General features: G+C 39.6%; 1 protein-coding gene across 1 annotated transcript; it reads right to left on the bottom strand.

The window, feature by feature from the left end:
- Positions 1-734: 734 nt before the first annotated feature.
- Positions 735-19,842, bottom strand: ano6 (anoctamin 6). Its single transcript, XM_083934719.1, has 20 exons — positions 19,578-19,842; positions 14,554-14,624; positions 13,467-13,595; positions 10,108-10,173; positions 9,743-10,030; positions 9,437-9,550; positions 9,230-9,345; positions 8,280-8,414; positions 8,087-8,192; positions 7,390-7,450; positions 6,518-6,663; positions 6,245-6,322; positions 5,553-5,781; positions 5,302-5,471; positions 5,126-5,223; positions 4,833-4,963; positions 3,909-4,114; positions 2,818-3,014; positions 2,624-2,729; positions 735-2,527 (listed from the first exon to the last, which is right to left on the bottom strand). Exons 1-20 carry the CDS (start codon positions 19,669-19,671, stop codon positions 2,309-2,311), a joined length of 2,760 nt encoding a protein of 919 aa, XP_083790845.1. The 5' UTR covers positions 19,672-19,842; the 3' UTR covers positions 735-2,308.
- Between the last annotated feature and the right edge of the window lie 255 nt (positions 19,843-20,097).

A 20,097-nucleotide genomic window follows, 5' to 3' on the forward strand; every position in this document is an offset into this window, starting at 1 on the left:
ATTTCTATGCCAACCACATATTTTGACGAGGGACTGGCCAGTTGGTCAGGATTGAAGGGGAAATGGATGTACACCCAAATTCTTAAGAAAAACCTGCAGCCCTCTGTTAGACAGTTGAAAATGGGCACGTGGTTCACCTTCCAGCATGACAAAGACCAAAAACACACCTCCATTAAACAACACAGTGGCTAAAGGACAGGAAGGTGAATGTCCTAGAGAGGCCCAGTCACAGCCCTGACCTGAATCCTACAGAACATCTGTGGATGGACCTGAAGAGTGCAGTCCATCACCGCTCACCACAGAATTTGACTGAACTCGAACAGTTTTGCAGGAAGAATGGGGAAATATTTCCCAGTCTAGGTGCACAAAGCTGGTAGAGACATGAAACAGTCTGATGGCAGTAATTAAAGCAAAAGGTGGCTCCACAAAGTATAAAATTTGGGTACTTCTTTCATATTTTAAAATAAATTTTCAGAAATTTAAAAGAAAAAAAAAATTGCTTGAATGTTGTTAGGCAAAATGTGTAAATCACGCTGGAAAAAGCTTTATTTTATGTATTATCATTTCAGGCTGTAACACAAAAAAGTGACTATTTCAAAAATGTTACCACGACTTTCTATGGGCACTGTATCTGTTGTGTATTACTACAGGTGAAAAAGTGAATGCTCCTAAATACATCCGAGGATAAAGTCGAGAGATAAAATTAAATAAAACATACAATCATAGAATTTTTTTTAATCTTTAGAGTCTTTAAATTAAGACTTGATACAAATGAGGGAAACTTTGTTTATACAAAACAATTTTATGGCACTGACGAGTTAAAACAAAATACAAAACAGATATGCATCATCAGATATATGATATTGAATATGATACTGTTAAAACGGCATAAATGGTGGTTATAGTACCATCGTTTAAATCACGAGGCGAGGCAATAATACAGCAGAGGTATTGATCGAAGATTTCAGCAATGACACAGGAGAAGATTAAATGTCTGTATTGACTATATCACAGGATATAACTTGCAGTCAATATGTGCAGTGTAGTGGTTAGGCACAGGACTGGAGCTCTTTAAGTAAAAAAAGTGCAAAAAAGTACAGTGGACGGGAGTACATGAATAGGGAAAGAGACTATACTCACAGAGTCAACTAAACCGTTTCACAGGGCTGCAAGTAATGTATTCATTTAATTCTCAATTGTCTGTACTGTAATTGAATCCCCTTCAAATAATATAACGACAACTTTTGAAACGTTTTAAAGGCTTACAGAGGTAAAGACAACGGTGTCTGAGGCACAGTGTGTCAGTATATGTGACTTTGAGTTATATCTTTTCTAACTCCTGGTATCTCACTTGTGTAACATTGTGAGCTGTTGACCGATCGCCTCAGCTCTTTAGTTCTATAAACAGAGATGGAAGTGTGACAAAAACTCTCCATCAATCATCAACATCGCATTCAAAAGTGGTGCATTTTTCGTATGTAATACTGATACTTCACCATAGCGTTCATGAGCTAAAACGATCCTCCAGCCGCGGCACTCGGTGGTTACATTTGTGTGAAAGCTTTCGAGTTCCCAGCGTGAGTGAAGCGCCGCAGCACTGAATAAAGCCAAGCTACGATGCAGTGAACGTGTGAAGCTGCAAAGTGTATTTGAAATCCCTGCCTCTCTTTGCTGTATCATCCAAACCAGGTTGCAAAAATCAACCCGTAAGACACCTAGCATGTCATTTAGCTCAATCTGCATCATCCTATCTGAGTTTTTGTTCTTGAATACTAAGTTATTTATATTTTTTTGTTGTTTAAAAATTGTTAAAAACCTATATCTAAATAGATTAAAATTCAATACTGGATCCAGATTTAGCATTAACACTTAGTACCAGTGAGTGATAGGGTGGTGCAGGTTTGTCTAACACCGTTTCTGCACAGCCACTGCCAGCTACAGAACATCCTGTCTGTTATATTGGTCAGTCAGAGAGGATAAAATGACTCCTAGAGGTGATAGAGGACATGTGTACTGTTCTTTTTCCTTTTACAGGCTTTTGGCCTGACAGGAGTGTGAGGACAGCAGGCAGGGGTGAAGACAATACAACAGTGGTGTCTCCTTTATCTGTCCCTTCAGACAACTTATTTCTTTCTGATTGCTACATATTTCACATCACAAAAGTCTCTACCTTGTTCAGGGACTTAATTTCTTCACTGATTTCCAAGCCGTTGGTCAGTATTTAAACAGATGCGAGTAGGTGTTGCAAAACGCTGGGTGCTCATGTATATACAGTGCGCTCTGATTTCTTCTTCCACACATTGTACTTTCAGGAATCAAGTTCCATCTCCTCCTGCGTCAATTTCACCTCCGCAAACTTGAGAATTCCGTCGTCAAGTGGTTTCAAACGTTTGGTCACCAGCTTGAGGTTGGTCTCGTGGAGGATAACCTGGGTTAAGTATTTCTCTCGTTTGATCTGTTCTTTGACAGCGTACGGGACGTCTGGGATCACGTAGGACAGGATGAACTTCGTGAGGTAAACGATGTGCTGCAGGGAGAAGACACCTCCGTAAATATGTTTTAAAAATGAATGTGTTTTGTTTTTTTTACTGCCAGAAGATTTTCCTGCTATGTTCATACCCACCTCGACAACAATTATAAAAGCCATTTTGGCAGCGATGACATGCCAGTAGTAGACGTTGTACTCATACTGCCTGGGATGCCCCGGAGGATACCGGAAATCTCGATACCTAGGGGAAAAAAAAGTTAAAACTTAAAAGTGACTTGCCACAAAACTGTTCCTGACACCAGCACGCACAGATGGGCCAGCCATTGTACCTGCAGGTGGTGATGTTGTAAGGTGTATTCAGGGGCCTGCTGAAGTTGGAGAAGTCGTTGATGTTGAATACGGACAGCGAGCTGTTGATGTAGCCCCGCATGGTGTTATCAGAACCATCTCCATAGGGGTACACAGAGAAAGACCAGTAGTACACCAACCGTGGAATCATGTCAGATGTAAAAGCAATAATCATGGCCTGTTGAGACACCAGGACACAAAAGCAGAAAATGGATCATCAATGCTATTATCACACTCTTACGTTAATGTACCTAATAAACTAATAACTCAGGGAAAAAATCACTAAAGGTTTGTGCAGCTTTTGTGGTCGCAAAACCTGCAAAAGTAAGATAAGAAGCAACTGTGTAATAAGTTTCCACAACAGGTGCACCCCTAACTGTGCTGCCAAGCAAGTGGCGTCTTGGCACTCATCTGCTATTTGCACGTTTAAATTAAGTTATTTGGATATGTTTTGCCCAAAATTGGCCCCTCTCTATTCAAATGAGCCTCGTTAAAGTCCAATTCACAAATGTCAGCGCTCACATGCACTTACATGCGTCTTCAGAGAGTTGGTGGTAATGATGCACATTTATAAGGCGTGTCGGCCACTTCAAATCATGTCATGTTGTTTTTTTTTATAATCTGAAGGTGTGCGTTTGAAAACACCAACAGCACTGACACACCGAGATGTTAAAAGTGACAAAGCAGCGCTCCGAATATGTTAGACTATTTATTACATTAACACTGCGCACAATAATCCTCCTTCTCTCTCTGTCTCTCTTTCAAACAAGCACACACACTTACAGGTCTGCAGCATCCGTCTCGCTCCTCAGTCATTGTAATACTATAATAATAATTAGAAAGTCGGCAGCTTGCGAGTCGGACCTGGCTGGCTTTCATAACAGGGTTGGCATTAACAAAACCTTGAGCCGTGCATCGGCATTTATACTTGGCAACGTAGATAATTGCAATCAGATGCAAATAAAGGGCAAATTACACTCAGCTGCAAAACTTCATGGGTGTGTTTTTTGCTGTAATATCATTAGCAACCCATTATTTGAGAATTCGCCCTCCAGTGTAAACAGTATCTTACATTTGTCGCAACAGCCAATATAGCGACGCCTTGAAGAATAGGCTGCCAAGCTCCTATATCCTGGGCTTTCTCAGGCACGATCCGGCGAAACTGAGTGGTGATCTTCCAAGCGTCAACCCGGATCTCAAACAGGTTGTTGACGAGAGCCAGGATGGGAGCCAGAGGGAAGGAGGCCACAAACAGGGTCACAAAGCCAAACTGGATGACTGCGAGAGACAAGATACATGTATAAAAAAGACAGAAGACTTTACTTATTAGCAAGTTTTAAACTAGTTTACTGGATCAGGTTGCACCATTAAAACATTACAAACTAAAAGACGGTCTTTTCTAATTAAGACCTTAGTAAAGTGCGAATTGCTTGCTACTAGTAATTCTAATTTTAATTGTTTTTATACAAGAAATAGTGGCTGGCAATGAAAATCCTGGGTCTACTGAATGTTTGTAGGGCTGCCCAATCAAAAACAAGCAGCATTAAAAGTTTTAACCCTAAAGGTCCCATATTATAGCTCATTTTCAGGCTCATACTTGTATGTTGGGTTTCTACTAGAACACGTTTACATGCTTTAATGTTAGAAAAACATTATTCGCATACTGTCTACTATATACATATACTACATACTGCATATATATATATAACATACATTTTGGAGGGACAGCATTTAAACATTTCAATCAATTGTCAAAATCTCTTCATTCAATATATAAGCAAACAGCTGTTACCCTGGGCAGTTTGGTAAACACATTTAGCAACAACTAACCACTGCTGTATATAAGAATTAGTTTGTGTGGTGCAACCGGTTTTTGTAATTTAGAGATACATAACCCTCCACATATCAAACCCTTGCATTATAGTTAAAGATTGAACTAAAGAACAGCTTGTGCAACCGGCTCCGGGTACACAGCTGTAAATGTGGCTCCTCTTACCCATCTCCAGATATTCGTAGAACAGGCCTAGTTTTGAGAAGGGCTGGAGCTGGTAGTCCTGCTCCCAGCGAGGAATCACCTTCACTGAGGCCGGACGGGTGCAGTAGCGAAAAATCAAATTCTTCACCCACCTGTTGAAGGGTGGAGAGGTCATATAGAGTTACAGCAATTTAGTATGATGACGGAGAGTTGGTGTGTGATTAGCTATTAGCTACAGAGGACTTCAAACTTACTTAATTGTATAAACGATTAATGATTTGACATAAAATTGATTTTAGATTCTGACTTCTTACGGTAGCAAGACCTCTTGGATGTTGTTCCAGATGGCTTTTCCACCCATGATGATGGAGAGCTGAGTCGTCAACTCGATCAGACAACCGCCAGGGTCACACTGAAGCACAACAAGGCACAAAATAAGAGTGAAAAATAACAAGTGAGACCTGTAAGAGCTAGATGGACAAAACTGTACCTCCTCGTTCCGGTATTTTCCCAAGAGGTAAACAGGCTCTCCGGGAAAGCCAACCGCTTTCCCTTTGGCGAAGGCAATGTAGAAACAGGAGGAGTAATAGTTGACGAACTGAAAGAGGAACATCTTCAGGGTCAGGCTGTTCTCGTAGTCTGTCTTGGTCCGTGGAAGCTCTGTTTTTGTGTCAGATAAGAGGGGATTCAAGATTAAACCACATCAGGTCAATAATGGGCAGAAGTCAAATCCAAACTCACCAAAGTCAGTGATCCAGATGGCGACGCGCTCGTAGAGGATGTTGAGGATCATAATTACAACAAAGCTGATGATCGAGGCTGTGACAGAAGTGGCCATCTGAGGCGTCACATACTCCTTTAAGGGTTCCAGCTCCTTCAGGTCCTGAGCTCGCAGTTTAGCCGAGAAGGCAAAAAACGCAGCCAGGCGGTAGACAATGATGGCCACAATGGACGCGAGGATCAACAGAATCTAAAGGACAATTACGATTAAGAAGACTGATTTATATTCTGCTCTGAAATTTTAAAAAATAGGTAATGGAGCTGTAATTTTTGAATTATCTCTTAATTATTTTAAAAGAATTTCCTGGAAAGAACTATGAATTTGATACTAATTATAGGTAAAGTAGAGATTCTGTTCAAATTATTCCAATCAATAAATTAAATAATTTAAATACCCTAGGAGTCTTTTATTCAAGCCACACCATGTCAGAAACAACTTATATTTACGGAGTTAAGTTTTCAACAATAGATGAGTATTGAATTATTATTTACAATGGTATAAATTCAGCTGTTCTTTCAAAGGAAGCAGTATTTTACCCTATACATAGTACCAAATTACATATTTATTCACAGGAGGTTCTGAGGAACATGTTAGTAAATTACAGACAGGTAAAATACAGTGTTAGCAAGAAAAAAATATTGGAATAAATTACCCAGAAAAAGACAGTCCCAATTCCTATCGACACCCGAAAACATCGTCCACAGGCTGTATAGGGCACTTTTTCTTTCACCTAAATCACACACAAACCATGAGAAACACTGGGCTTTAACAACATGATGTCAACATAGTATCAACATAGTTTTCACTTGTTGAACAAAACTGAGGAAGCATGTTTGAATCCATAATTTAAGCTCATCTTAATCATTTTTGGCTGGTTAAGTACTGTTATTATCTGCAAAAACAATAAAGACTGTGTGTGATTTACCCCTGTGACAGGGTTTTTCCTCTCATAGATACACTTGGCTTCATATTCTGGGCGAGATGGCTCTTCCTGCTCCAGAAACTCCACAGTGTCCCACATGTACTCCAGCTCTGCCTGGTAGCGCTTCCAAAACTCCAGGAACAACGTTACTACAGGCAGGAAATGAACAGGAGCAGGAAAAAACATAGGCAGGTCAGTGATGAGACAGAAAGGGAACATCTAAAAACACACAACACTGTCTGCGTCCTCCTGTATCTGTTTTGCCTTTAAAGTGTAATTCAGGCGCACAATCCCATGGTCTTTTTCGGCACTTATGTACATCGAATAAGACATCGAGACAGTTTTTTTCATGTATAAACTATTATACATGGGCTTCTTCCTTTTGGATTGTTTTTGGTAATCGACTTGAATGGACAAGAGGAGCTGGAACCGGGGCCAGTAGATAAGACTTTCAAAACACTCTTTTAATAAACTCCTGGTTCACTAACTAATTTGCTGGTGCTTTGCTTTATGTGTAGGGACTCTTATCATGCTACTGCAGAGGTTTGGTGTTATTTTGAGCAGTATTAGTGGTTAAAAAAGCTGTTTTAATGCCTTCACCGTTCTGCCCCGAGCTAATCAAGGTTAGCCAAGTCCGGCTGTTTGCAACTCTACCAGATTTCTCCGTTAATAGTTCATACACGAAAAACCATGGGATGATTTTACGCCGGAATTACACTTTAAGAATGTCAAAGATGAGGACAAAATGTTTCAGATGGTCAGGTCTAAATACAGCTTCTGTGTTAGTTAGTGATATTAGCTGAGAGAAACTTGAACTTGAAAGAAGAACCTGACATCTTTCTGACATTATATATATAACATTGTGTACAACTTACCCCAGATTGACATGAAAACTGCAAACACCAACGTTCCAAAGTTATCAAATATGCAAAGTTTCTGAAAGAAAATGGGGAGGAAAAAAAGAGAGAAACATGGACGTCAAAATTGCCATAGTTTGATCCTGCTTACATGCAAATCAGTTGCAAACATAACGGATAACAGCCACACACAATTAAATATGCAAAGTCTGCCACTGTATCGCTTTTACCATATTGTAAAAAGTGAGATTTCAATGTATTTTTTTAAATTATAAAACAGGTTGAGAAATACTACGGAAGTGTCAAAACGCTCAATCCACAGAGAAATGCACACAGCCTGTATTACGAACACTTACGAAATTGAATTATGCCTATGATGGTCAGAAATACTAAAATATTTAACTTCATTATAAATGTCAGTTTAAGAAAGTGAAGGCTGAGATTCTGTCAGAAACTAAATGTACATGATTCTGTACAGAAATCAAAAATGGTTGAGTTAAATCTACATTTTGTTCATGTCTTTGACATACCGGTATCCTACATATATACACATTGACACTGTAGTAAAAGTGCGGTTATGATGTCAATATGACTGTCAAATAAAAGTATTAACTGAAAATGAGCTTAATATATACCCTTTAACACAACAAATCTTTTTCTTTTGTTCATTGCATAATGAGATATGAATTGAAAAATACAATACAATAAGACTCACTTTCGAGGCTTCGCAGGTGCTGTTCAACCTCCAGTATTTGCATTCTCTATCACACTGCGGACACATGACTATTTGCCCTCCAATGTCAGGGTCGCACACCTCTTTGCTGCAGTGATTAAATCATAGAACAGAGATTATTAAAAAGTGGGAATTCTCAAAAGTTCATCATTTAAAATCTAAAAAGGAAACGTACCTCCAGGTGCTGGTGTCTTGAGTCTTGTATCCGTAAATGAAACAACCCAATCCCACAACAGCGGCCAGAGCGAGCATTATTGTGTAGAAACCCAACCAGGCAAAGTAAATGCCAATCTTCTCCCCATAATACTTCCTTTGAGACAAAAAAAGCAATTGTTTTACCTACTGTGGCTCTACTGTTAACTAATGGGGAAATAACTCAGCATGGACAAAGGCATAAAAAATAATTTGTTTGTTCCTGCTTGAACATTAGGAATGTAAGTACAGTCTAAAACTTTTTTACTGACAATAAACAGGACCAAAGGCATACATTTATATTAAAAAAACATTTGTTTCCCGTACTGTCTATCTGAATATACTTGTATTTACCCAAATTATAGCAACTGTCTCTTTAAGAGACACAATTTCTGAATAAAGGCTATGTTGATTTTAATAATAGAGCAGTTTCTCATTGACCCCCGTATTAAACAGGACGTTTTTACAGAATAATTAAACCTGTTTAAGGCCTGGTACAAAAAAAATAGTCTGTATGTTTGTACCAGGCTAGTTTTTATTTTATTGGAGGTCAAAGTTTATGAATAATTAGGGGCCCGGCCTCTTGAGTGACAACTAGCCGCTGGCCCTCACTTCACCTCAGAGGTAAACCACAGCCAGATGATGTATCTCCCTCCACTCAACGTCACATCAATGCCCTTTTTTTGTAAGAGGAAATGAGGCGGAGTCAAAGTCTGACAAGACGGAGTCAAAGTCTGACAAGACGGCGACTCCCGTAGGTGAGGACGATTGGATCAAGTTGAGAGAACGTAGAGGCTACGTCCATTTTTTTATACAGTGTACAATCTTTTTCTGTGTTTGGATATTTTCACAGTATTGATATAGCACCTTGACACGAGAATCTCACTTTTTTCCAATATCAGACCAGATGAGAACATGAAAGATTGTGTTTACCTAATGAGGTTTAGTGGTTGCATCTTGTAGAAGCTTTTGGGATGAGCCCATTCTTTATAGAGCAGGTATCTCTCGTTTGGGCAGCCCTCCTCTTTGGACTTGACATTGAACCTGCACTGAAATAGCACAACAGGTAAATGTTCAGTAAAATCTTGGTTCACTTGTAGGATAAAACCATGCTTAAAATGACTGTAACATTTAACGTACGTCATGGAGGGGATAGGCAGCTTTGTACACTCCACTATCCAGCAGTTTGGTGATGCCAAACTTCTTTATGCTCCCTCGTATTTCATAGGGGGCACGACTTAAGATGTAGTACGCCTGGAAAAAGAAGAGGGTTTTATTTTCATTATGCAACCAATCTATATAATAAAACTTGGGAAAAAATTATTCCTGAGCTGCTCTTGATTTATCTGAGAACAGGATGTTTACAACCAAACAACTTAAAGTATTAATAAGTAATAAAGTTGCAGGCATTCTGAACTTTCAACACAAAAACGTGAGACGACTTGCCATTCTGCTCCTCATGGCCGGAGTAAAGAAAACATCTTTGTCCCTCACGTAGAAGTACTCCAGACGGTCCTTCTCAAAGGGGGCGGTGAAGAACTCTGTCTCTTTGGTGATCAGGTCTTCGTTGGGGTAGAAGTGCTTGGTGATGCAGGAGAAATGGCGCCACGGGGAGGGCCGGGAGGACAGGTCGTTAGGCTGGATGGGAAGCTTGATGTGCAGGACCTCGGCGTAAGTGCACAGCACGTCCCATGGCATGTGGACTTTCACATACAGCAGTTTCTCATCTATTACCTGTAGAACATAAATAAGGAGTGCTTTAAGTATGGGATACAGTCAGGGAAACCTTACAGCGAGTGTAGTCTACTTACAGAATGCGTCACCTCCAGCTCCATCCCCATCTTCATCAGGCTGGCCTCAAAGTACTCTCGCCGCCTCTACAGAGAGGAAAACAGAGCTTCCTGATTTAATTATTATTCCATTTCCCTACCAGATTTACCAAAGCATCAAGTTATACAGTGAGCATTTGTCAAAGGACTGTCAAGGGTGATCCTCTGTATGTACACAGACGTCCAGGACTTTATATCGTGGTAATAATTCATGCAAAGAAGGTGCCTACACATGTTTACCTTGATAACCTTTAGATGGTATAATTTGCCAGCATTAGTGTTTTAAAGAACCCATAGTGATAAGTGAGATTCATAAACCAGGTCCAGGCACTACATAAATACTGTGAAAGTATTGCTCAAAAACACTAAATCCACAGAGAAATGTACACAGTCCGTATTCAGAAACTGTGTCTTTAAACAAGCCGTCAGGACTTCTGTATGGTTGTGATGTCACAACTATACTATACATAGGTAGAAAGGGCTGCTACAGTGCTGTAACAGCCATTCCCTGGCTGCAATGACGGTGCAGAGATTCCAAGAGTGCGGATGCGGAAGACCCGGAAACACTGACCAATCAGAGCAGACTGGGCTTTTTCATGAGGGTGGGCTGACCCAAAAACCAAAATACAAGTATGAACCTGAAAATATATATATATAGATATGTCCCAATTAAACAGTCGGCTGTATGACGTCAGTAGATTGGTAGCTCTCACCAGCGTGATGTGGCGTGATGCCTTGAAATGCTCCACACTGATAGGACGTCAAATGAGAGAAGGGAAACGATGTAAAAAACATCACTAACTGCGCACGACATGTGATTTTAGCACGGGAATGTCGCCACAGACACTCAAATCGTACTTCTCGGCAAAGCAGCACAAGCAAAATTTTACGGACTACAACCTTTCATTATGTTTACAGTACAGATGATGATGGTGTTTTTTGAATTCCATAACATGGGCATTATTTACACTGCAATGAATGTTGATGCTGCAGGCAAGACAGAGCAGGTTCTTGTTGGTGGCATGTCATCAAATATAAGAGTGAACTGAATCTTGCTTTCCCCAAACCAAGAAGCACCTAATGAAGATGAAAAAGGATTAAACATATTCAAATAATATAGAAAGTAGCTCATCAAAAAGCTTTGGTACAATGGTTTGTTCTGCTGGATGAGTTATTTTATTAGTTGGGATCATCATCATCATCATCATCATCATCATCATCCAAAGCAATTCAGTCTTTCTGAATAAATAGAAATTTTAAAGACACCTTTATACATTTTTACTTCATCCTATGACACCAGCTCTATTCTAAGGAACACAATGAAAGACTGATGACAAAGCAAACGTCAAATACCTTCACTTTTTGTTTTAAGGCGGATGTTATCATGTGCATGACAATTTAGATAATAATAAATCAGATATTTGAAGCACCATTTAATGTGACACTTTAGCTCACACTATTTGAACGGAGCGATGCACTTACAACAGTCAGACTCAGAGCAGGATAAATAGTTTTGCAACTTGTGTTTGAACCAGGTTTAGCTGTGGAAAAACAAAGTAAAGGGAGTGCCTGCTAGAGACTGTTGCACTCCTCATGCCTTGTCGGACTTAGTTTGCTTTGGGATGATTACGACTGAGGAATTGCCTCATCCACGGTGGATCTGTGGTGAAGAGTCTCATGACGCCTCCACCAGCCGGACCTTTTTCCATAGGAAGTGGCTGAAACTGTCTCAGTAACAACATATCCATCATGTATCTATCATATCAGTAAGTTTTTTGTTCACCCATAAAAACCTATCTTTTCGCCAAATTGTTACCGTTTTCCCACTTTACAAAATGAAGGATTTATGATTTAGCCTCCACAGGGCACAGGCTCCATTTCAAAACCACTTGCAGGGTTCCGGTTGCAACACTGCAGGTAACAGTCTCTAAGGTATGTGAATAAGCGTTGTAATACACGGCCCATACTGTAAACCTGTTGTGAAAGACACTGGCAAAACACTCCTGGGTATGTCGTCATGTCTCAGTGCCCTTCATTTGTGCACTTCAATCCCTTCACAGATCTGTGACATTTAAATTTGTGATGTGTATAAAGTAGGTGGATTTAAATCAATGATTTGTTTGCTTTTTGATTTAATTTTTATATGGAGGACTAGAGCTGACATTCTTATAAATAAAGAGGAAGAAGAAGAAGAAGAAATATGTTACACACACAGGCCCGAAATACAAACATGCACAGACAGGACCTATACATGCAATTAAGGAGAGATGTTAGAGCGAGGGGGTTGCCAGTGACCGGCGCCCCAATAAATAAGGCCTCAATAAATAAATAAATAAAATAATAAAGGAGAAATGGAGAGAAAGACTTAATTATCAAATACATCTTCATTTTTAATGCAAATATATTTATTAACAAATTAACCCGCACATTTATTTGGTCATAGAGGGTTTTATTTCTCCATATCTTTCTTTATTATATTCTTTCTTAATTTATTGAGTCATTTCCTTTTTTTCCTATAATGGCAGCATCCTCCATATATTCAATCATGATCCAACTGAATTTACTCCCTGTGATGTTTGTGAAGGTTAACGACTTCTAGAATAGGATAATAACATTAAACAAGGTTCAAGTTCAGACGAGGAGACTTAGAACCAGACTGATATTTATTTGTTTCTTTTGGCAAGACTGTGGTGGTGTAAGTGAAGGAGTAATGCTCTTCATTTCAACAACTTCCCTCTGGGAATCTAGTCTGCACATATCCTGAACAACGCACAAACACAGTGTGTGCTGCGTGAATGAGAAGTACAGTAGAACGGCACAATCAAAACAATGCATGCTAATCTGTTTCCCTTTCCTGGGTAATTAAAGCGTTCTTTAAGTTCCTGTGCACACTGTGCTGAATATACACTGTCACAGGTACTTCATTTAAAGTCATACACTGATATCCTGCTGCACATAAAAAAAACTCCCTTAACAAATAGTATGTGTAATAAAACTCCCAAGACACACTCTTACTGTGTAAATATGACTATAAATGTAAGTTTTACCACTAAAAAACTACCACTTCCATTAATAGAAATAGTATGTTTTTCATTGAGACAAGTGATTTGTTACGGGATCTTAATTTAAAAACTCTACGCCTAAGGATTTGGGACACTGAGTCCAGCTGTGGACCTTTGTTGCATGTCAACTCCTTCCTCCCTCTCCCCAAACTTACGCTATCTAATAAAAAGATAATAAAAAGATAATTATGTGAGCACCACTTGCAATACTTACAACACACTGTACTGAACCATCCAGCTCAAAAACATCAGAAACATTTTTAAAGAGGAGAGACCCACCTTGCGCCGCTGGAACGTGTGCCTCTTCTCAAAATCCTTCTTGTCTTCATCTTCGTAGACCAGGATGAAGTCGATCCTCCTCACGCCGTCGTTGAAGAATAAGGAGTCAGGTTTGTCATTAAACTCCGCCTGAGGGCAAAAACAAGGCTCATCGGGTAAGTCTACGGCCTGAAACTCGTACTCCTCTTCCTCCATAACGCCGTACATGTTGCACACAGAGAGGAGAAGAAGGTGTGTGTGTGTGTGTGGAGAGTCTGTGCAGAGATACTGTTAAATGCTGACCTCGAGCAGCCTATTTGACATGTGATGTGGGCCATGCAGGAGAAGTGGGAAGTGTCAACAAACACTGATACCCGCCCTGTCTTTCTATCCACACACTCAGACTTGTGACACCGCTAGGTATTAATAAAGCTCTTTCAAGCATATGTAATTACATGCATGACTTTGTATATTATTTTATATGTAGAGCATTTTGCGTGGTGATTTGGTGTCTCACGGTCCAGTGACTGGAGCCAAACACAGGCATATGTACAAGACATTTTAGATTATATAAGTGATATGTCTTCATGTGTGTGGGGCTAGTCACCTGGACAGTATGAGAACTTCTGTACTGATGGGCTTCTTCCTTTGATTGCATTGCATTTGTTAATTTGGTAACTTGAATGGACTTTACTATGAGAGGAGCTGGTACAGGGCCAGTAGGTAAGTCTTCAAAATACTATTTTAATAAACTCCGGGTTTGCTAACTAAATTGTTGGTGCTCTGTTTAATGTGTAGGGACTCTTCCCATGCTACTGCAGAGGTACGGTATTATTTTGAGCAGTATTGGTGGTTAAAAAAAGACGTTTTAATGCCTTCACCATACTGCCCCAAGCTAATCAGTGTTAGCCAAGTCCGTCTGTTAGCGACTCTCCTGGATTTCTCTGTTAATAGTTCATACACGGAAAAAAAAACTGCCTCAATGACTTATTTGATTTATATAAGTACCGAAAAAGATCGTGGGATGCTTTAGCACCAGAATTACACTTTAATTAAAAGTTAATCAGTCAATCTACGCCCCATATACAACATTAATGTGTTGACTCACCAGATGTGCTTTGGCGATAGCTGTTCCTTCTTGAATAGTGTGATAAGTTGGTAAAAACTCCTCGGGGTAAACTGTGAAAAAAAGACCAAATATAATAGGAATAAAGACATGATAATGAAGAAAGAATATATACATATATATAAAGACTTGGATTTTTAGTTTATGTATGCATGTGTGTATACTGTATGTATATTACAAATAGTGTAGTTTTATGCTGTGGTTTAATTATAAGTTATTTAATACAGTGATTTTTAATGACATTTATTGTTCAAAGACTTGTCTTAACTGAGATCAACTGGGGTCTGTTTGTGTAGGCGATTGAGCCACCTGTGAACTGTTTACTCACCTGGATATTAGTCAGACAAAATAGATAAAAGGCTGCTTTCATACTGTTCACACAGCCTTAGTGGATGTGTCACTAAGATCTGTTCGCAATATTTTATAAATTTGTCCCATATTAGATTCCAGCGTGAACTGGTCACAGTCCTGAACTGACCCGCATGGATATAAAGACCAATAACAAAGACATCACAAGCAGCGCTGTCAAGTCGATGTGCAGTCGTTGCAACGAGGACAACAAGAGCCAAATCTTTAATTATGGATTTTAATGGAGCAAAATGGCTGCTATTTCTGTACGGAGTACGGATGGGCAGGAGTAGTTAATTCTTAGATCTAGGGATCGCAACAATTGCACCAATCGAGTACTCGTTTGACCAAATCTATAACGCAATTTCCTGCAGGAATAATGATGCATGGCAAGACAGTGTACCCATCACCAAATGCTTATTCAATCAATTAAATTCAATCAAAACAGTCACAGTTACCCTTTAAGGATTTATTTTTTTTAAACCAGAACTTCAAAACATTGTTGCAGTACAAAAACGTAATTAAACCCATGTATGCATTCTGTTGTGAATCGATCACTCACGGCCATCCCTGGTCAGAGGTGTGTGTGTTTGGAGGCAGAGTGGGAGCCAGGACTCTGAATGACTTCATTGAAACCGATTCCCTCCAAAATTTCAGGACGTCAAGGGCTACTTCTAGACTCTCGCAGCAAGACACTTGGTTCAGGCGACCCACCTCCCTGAGAAAGTGTGTAGGGGTCGGGTCGTATTAGCTGGCAAGGTTTAAGTCACATGAATTCTGATATGGCAAAAAAAAAACAAATACGTATCTAATTTAGGACTATATATATATATATATATATATATATATGAAAGTGGCCCAAACGAAAGCACTGAGTCACATTTGAGCAAAACAAAATTTAATTTGTGTCACTTTTGCCTACAGTGTGAACAGCCGCTGTCCTTTTATTGTAGACATATTTGAGAGATTATCGATAATGCACTACATTGTAAAAGGTTATCTCTTTTGAAGGAGCAAATGTTAAACACATCGTGTAAATGTGTTAAAAATGTTTTTGTGATAATAAAAAGTGCAATTACACTTTAATTGATCCAGTGTTATTTCTAACTGAAACTCATAAGAAGTGCATTACCATGTGACGCTCCTCTGAGTCGCCTGTGTGGGACGGACCTTACATCGTCATACATCCGCTTTAGCTGGAATTTATTTACAGTTTGGCTGAAGGTGTGCTTGTTACAACAGAGCAACCAGGTGGCACACAGCACCAAGCCTCATTTCAAACCCTCAAAGGCTCTGGTTTAAGTGAACCAGCTCTAAACCCCAGCTTAGTTAGTCAGACACTAAGCGACACAGTTATGTCTTATAAATTAAGTACAGATTGAGTACGGCCTCACAGAGCTGCTAGCCCGGCGGTCTTGTTTTAAGGCGCTGCTGACCAAGTTCTTCACATTCCTGCTCTACTTCACGTTCATACATAATCATACTTCTGCCTCAGTGGTGCTCACCGAAGCGTCACACACTGTTACTCATTTCCAAAACGGTCTGAGGGTCTGTCCTGTTACGAGTTTGTTTCACCAAACCCCATGCTGTTGTTGCTGCTCTTTTTTTTTTAACTGCACACAATTACCCACTCACCACAATGGTATGGTATATTACGCCCTGGAAAAAGAAAAGACTGCAGCACCTGCCCATTTACTGAAGTGTTGAACTGAGCAAGCATTCATTTAGAAATCTGCACTCTAAACAAAAAAATACTCTAATAAAAAAATATATCATCAACTGCTGTATGCATTGTGTTGTTATTTTGTATTTGTATTTGTAAATATGTGTCGGATTGTAGCCAGGCGGCTCATTTGCATCCCATTGGCAGGTAGAAAGGGAAGAGAACAGGTGAAAAATATAACAGAGGAAAATAAGGCATAACATAACAACAACAAAACTTGACAATGGCAGAGCTGACAGCAACAACATAAAGTGGCAATTGCACATACAAACTCTGGTTATTGTTGCAGAATGCCCGGATGACATTGCATCTAATATGGAAAGTCGTGTAATCTTTCCATATAAAGCTGAGCGACAAAACTAACTGAAGACAGATGTTGTTTTCAAAACACCGGCCATAGTAACATGCTGGGAAACTTCACTGTGGAATCACTGTTCAAATAATCCATTGAGACTCTCCTCTACCAGCCCACCACACTGAACCCTAACAAAGCTTGTTACACAACAAAGTCCGTCAGTATTTGACATAAGACAGGTGAACCTGTAACAGACTAACCGCCAAAACGTAATGTCTGTGCCTCAGGCTATTCTTATTTTGATGCAGAGTAAGTTAGTAACTTGCAGGAATATACAGCCTGTTTTTTTAAAGGTCCCATAATGTGCTCTTCTTTCAGGTTCATACATGTATTTTGGGTTTCTATTCAAAACATGTTTACATGCCTTTATGTTCAAAAAAACTAAATATTATCCTATTCATAGGAGCTGGTTAACTGTTCCTCCACCTTTTTACCCTGACGTATTGAAGGCCTGAATCCTCCCAGTAATAAAGTATATATTTGCTGTATAATCACATGATGCTTTAAAAGGAAAAAATAAATAAATGCCCTCTTGCTGTGTGTTCATTTGTTTCAGTTATTTGCTCCTGGCTGAAGGTCACACTTGCAGTACCCATATTTGTATTTTCAACTGTCACTGCTTTGGTGTGTAATATAATAAAAAAAATGAGCCCCGACTTGACTCATTAAGCCAAACAGAAACACCTTTACGAAACCTACAGTGAGTCAGAGAGTATGATTCTTTTCAAAAGCATGTTGGATGCCCACAAGCTGCCTGCAATAAAAATTAAAAATAAAAAAGAAATCTGCTTTCTTGCCACAATCCACCCACCCAGCGCTCACTTCCTCTCTAGAGAACATCTTCCATGACAACACGCGAAATAATAAAGGCTGAACAAGCAAACAGGAAAAAAAGCATCATTCTTTAACAGAAACAGCTGTGCCAAAGTAGATTTTTTTTTATTTTGTGCAGCCAATAGTCCTTCTGACAGCAAATCGAACACTGTCTGGGGCATTTAATGACATTTGTGAGTAAGATCTTGCTTCAGCATTAGCAGTTAATGCCTTTAATTGTGTGTTTTGCATGTGAAAAAAGATCCCCCATGATTAATTTTCATTGAAACATGCCGTGGACACCTAACTCTCCCCTTCCTGTCGGATCCGTGTTCAGATGGACGTCAGATTTACTGCACCAATGTGTCACGTACATGTTGAAAATCAGACTTCCTGTATCACACCACAGTGTTCATTTTGCATAACATTACGTTGAAACAAACTTTAAAAAAGCAATATCTCTATCAGTGTTTTTCTTCTGTTTTCACAGCATCACAGACTGCTACAAAGTGTGGCCGTTAATAATTCATAACAAAGGAAAATACGGTAGACTCCATTAAATAGAGTGCACTTTGGCATATCCTTTGTGATTCCAGAGAAAAAAGCATTGATCATTTCTATTTCGTCAGTTCCTTCTAGATATTTCTCACCACTATAACCCATATGTCATATGCCACAAAGGACCATTTTGTTCTCTCGCTGAGCTGTAACTATGCATACCAGACATGTCATTATGGACAAGACAAGACTCAAAGGAGCTTATAGATTGGAACATTTTGGGTGAGTGGGAGCTGACAGCACTAACATTATATATTCCAAAGTTAAGTTGCTGTTTCAGTTTGTAGCATCAGGAATGTATGAAATGTAAGTAAACAAAAGAGTGTGGAGAGATTGAGTCAGTCCCACCTACCAAAGTTGTAGCCTTTCAAAGAGCCACATCAGACATTTATAAAATAAACAGAGTCTTGCTGCTGCTTAAGAGGATTTCGATTGCTCAACATCTGTTATCTAGACTGTATATATTTGTGTTGCAGAAACTGTGCCGTGAGCTTGTGCCCTCTTAAGAAACGCGCTCACCACACCCCCAGAATCGCCCTGCTACACATGCAGCGTGCATGATCTGAATGCTGAACACACTCCTATAGACCTTTTCAATGGTATTCCATTGCTAGGCAACAGCCTTGGTCCTTGTTAACTTCCTGTCAGCTGACATAAACTTGGACACTTTTAGAATGTTTATGTTAACAACTTTGAAAAGGTCTATACTCACAGCTTTTCAACATTTACTTCTATATCCTCATCTACCCTTTAAAGATGACAACGCATCAAGACTATTTGTGACAGCTAGACTATTAGTACTTAAGTGTCTCTTGAATGGATAATAATAATATATAATCATTCTTGATGTTTTTTTGCACACGTGCTAAATCAAATCACATCAATAACAGAAGTTGGATAAAATAAGAATCCTCAAGTTCAAGTATCTCAGATTTGTACTTAAATATCATAAGAGTAAATGTACTTGATTAATGCTGTGGTCCACAACTCTTGAACAACTTATAATAACAAAAAGTTATGGAAGGAAAAGTTAAACCCATTAAAGCATCACTGTTTCGGCTGAGAACAAACCATAAAGTCGGGGTGAATGAGTGGGCGGATGATGGCTTTCCCAGAGGTGATGGCCTAACGGATGTAGCTATAGTATCACATGTAACAGTCCCCACTGCGTGAACACCCACAAACAACAAATGTCTTCGGTTCTCTTACCAACTTCCTCGTCTATCATGCCCAGTTCAGTGTCACCCTCCAGCTCCTCTGTCTCACACATGGAGTCCATCTCGAAGATGTCGTTATCGCTCATGATAGTCCTTGTCGGAGGGGTTTCCAGTCACGTCACATCAACGCGGAATAAACGTTACTTACGCACAGCCCAAGTGAAGGTTACAGTGGCTTTAAAGCGCAGCCCCGACCTCCGAGCATTCTGGCTTTTATTTCTCAACGTGGGCACGACCACATAAAGTTTTCGTTTTTACTCAAGTTGTGACTTGAGAGAATGGAAACGGGTGGGGTCGGAGGAGGAGGAGGAGGAGGAGGAGGGAGGGTGTTGATGTTGCTCAGCCACATTCGGGTTTGACAGATGAAGCCACGCCCACTCAATTCCTCTGAAGTTAGTTGTTTAGCATGCTGATTTACGCTCGATACTTTTTTTTACCTTTTCTAGAAGAAACCGCTTAGTTTTTAAAGCTAACTTTACCTTTATGCTGCTTCTTGATTTTTTTAAAAAATG

Source organism: Echiichthys vipera, assembly GCF_963691815.1.
Source record: "Echiichthys vipera genome assembly, chromosome: 20".
In the NCBI taxonomy this organism is placed as follows: domain Eukaryota; kingdom Metazoa; phylum Chordata; class Actinopteri; order Perciformes; family Trachinidae; genus Echiichthys; species Echiichthys vipera.

Coding starts and splice junctions, on each gene's coding strand:
- ano6 (XM_083934719.1), bottom strand. CDS start 19,671: ATGAGCGATAACGACATCTTCGAGATGGACTCCATGTGTGAGACAGAG. Junction 14,625..19,577: donor CATGATAGACGAGGAAGTTG/GTAAGAGAACCG, acceptor TTTTTTTCACAG/TTTACCCCGAGGAGTTTTTA. Junction 7,451..8,086: donor GCACCTGCGAAGCCTCGAAA/GTGAGTCTTATT, acceptor ATTTTCTTTCAG/AAACTTTGCATATTTGATAA.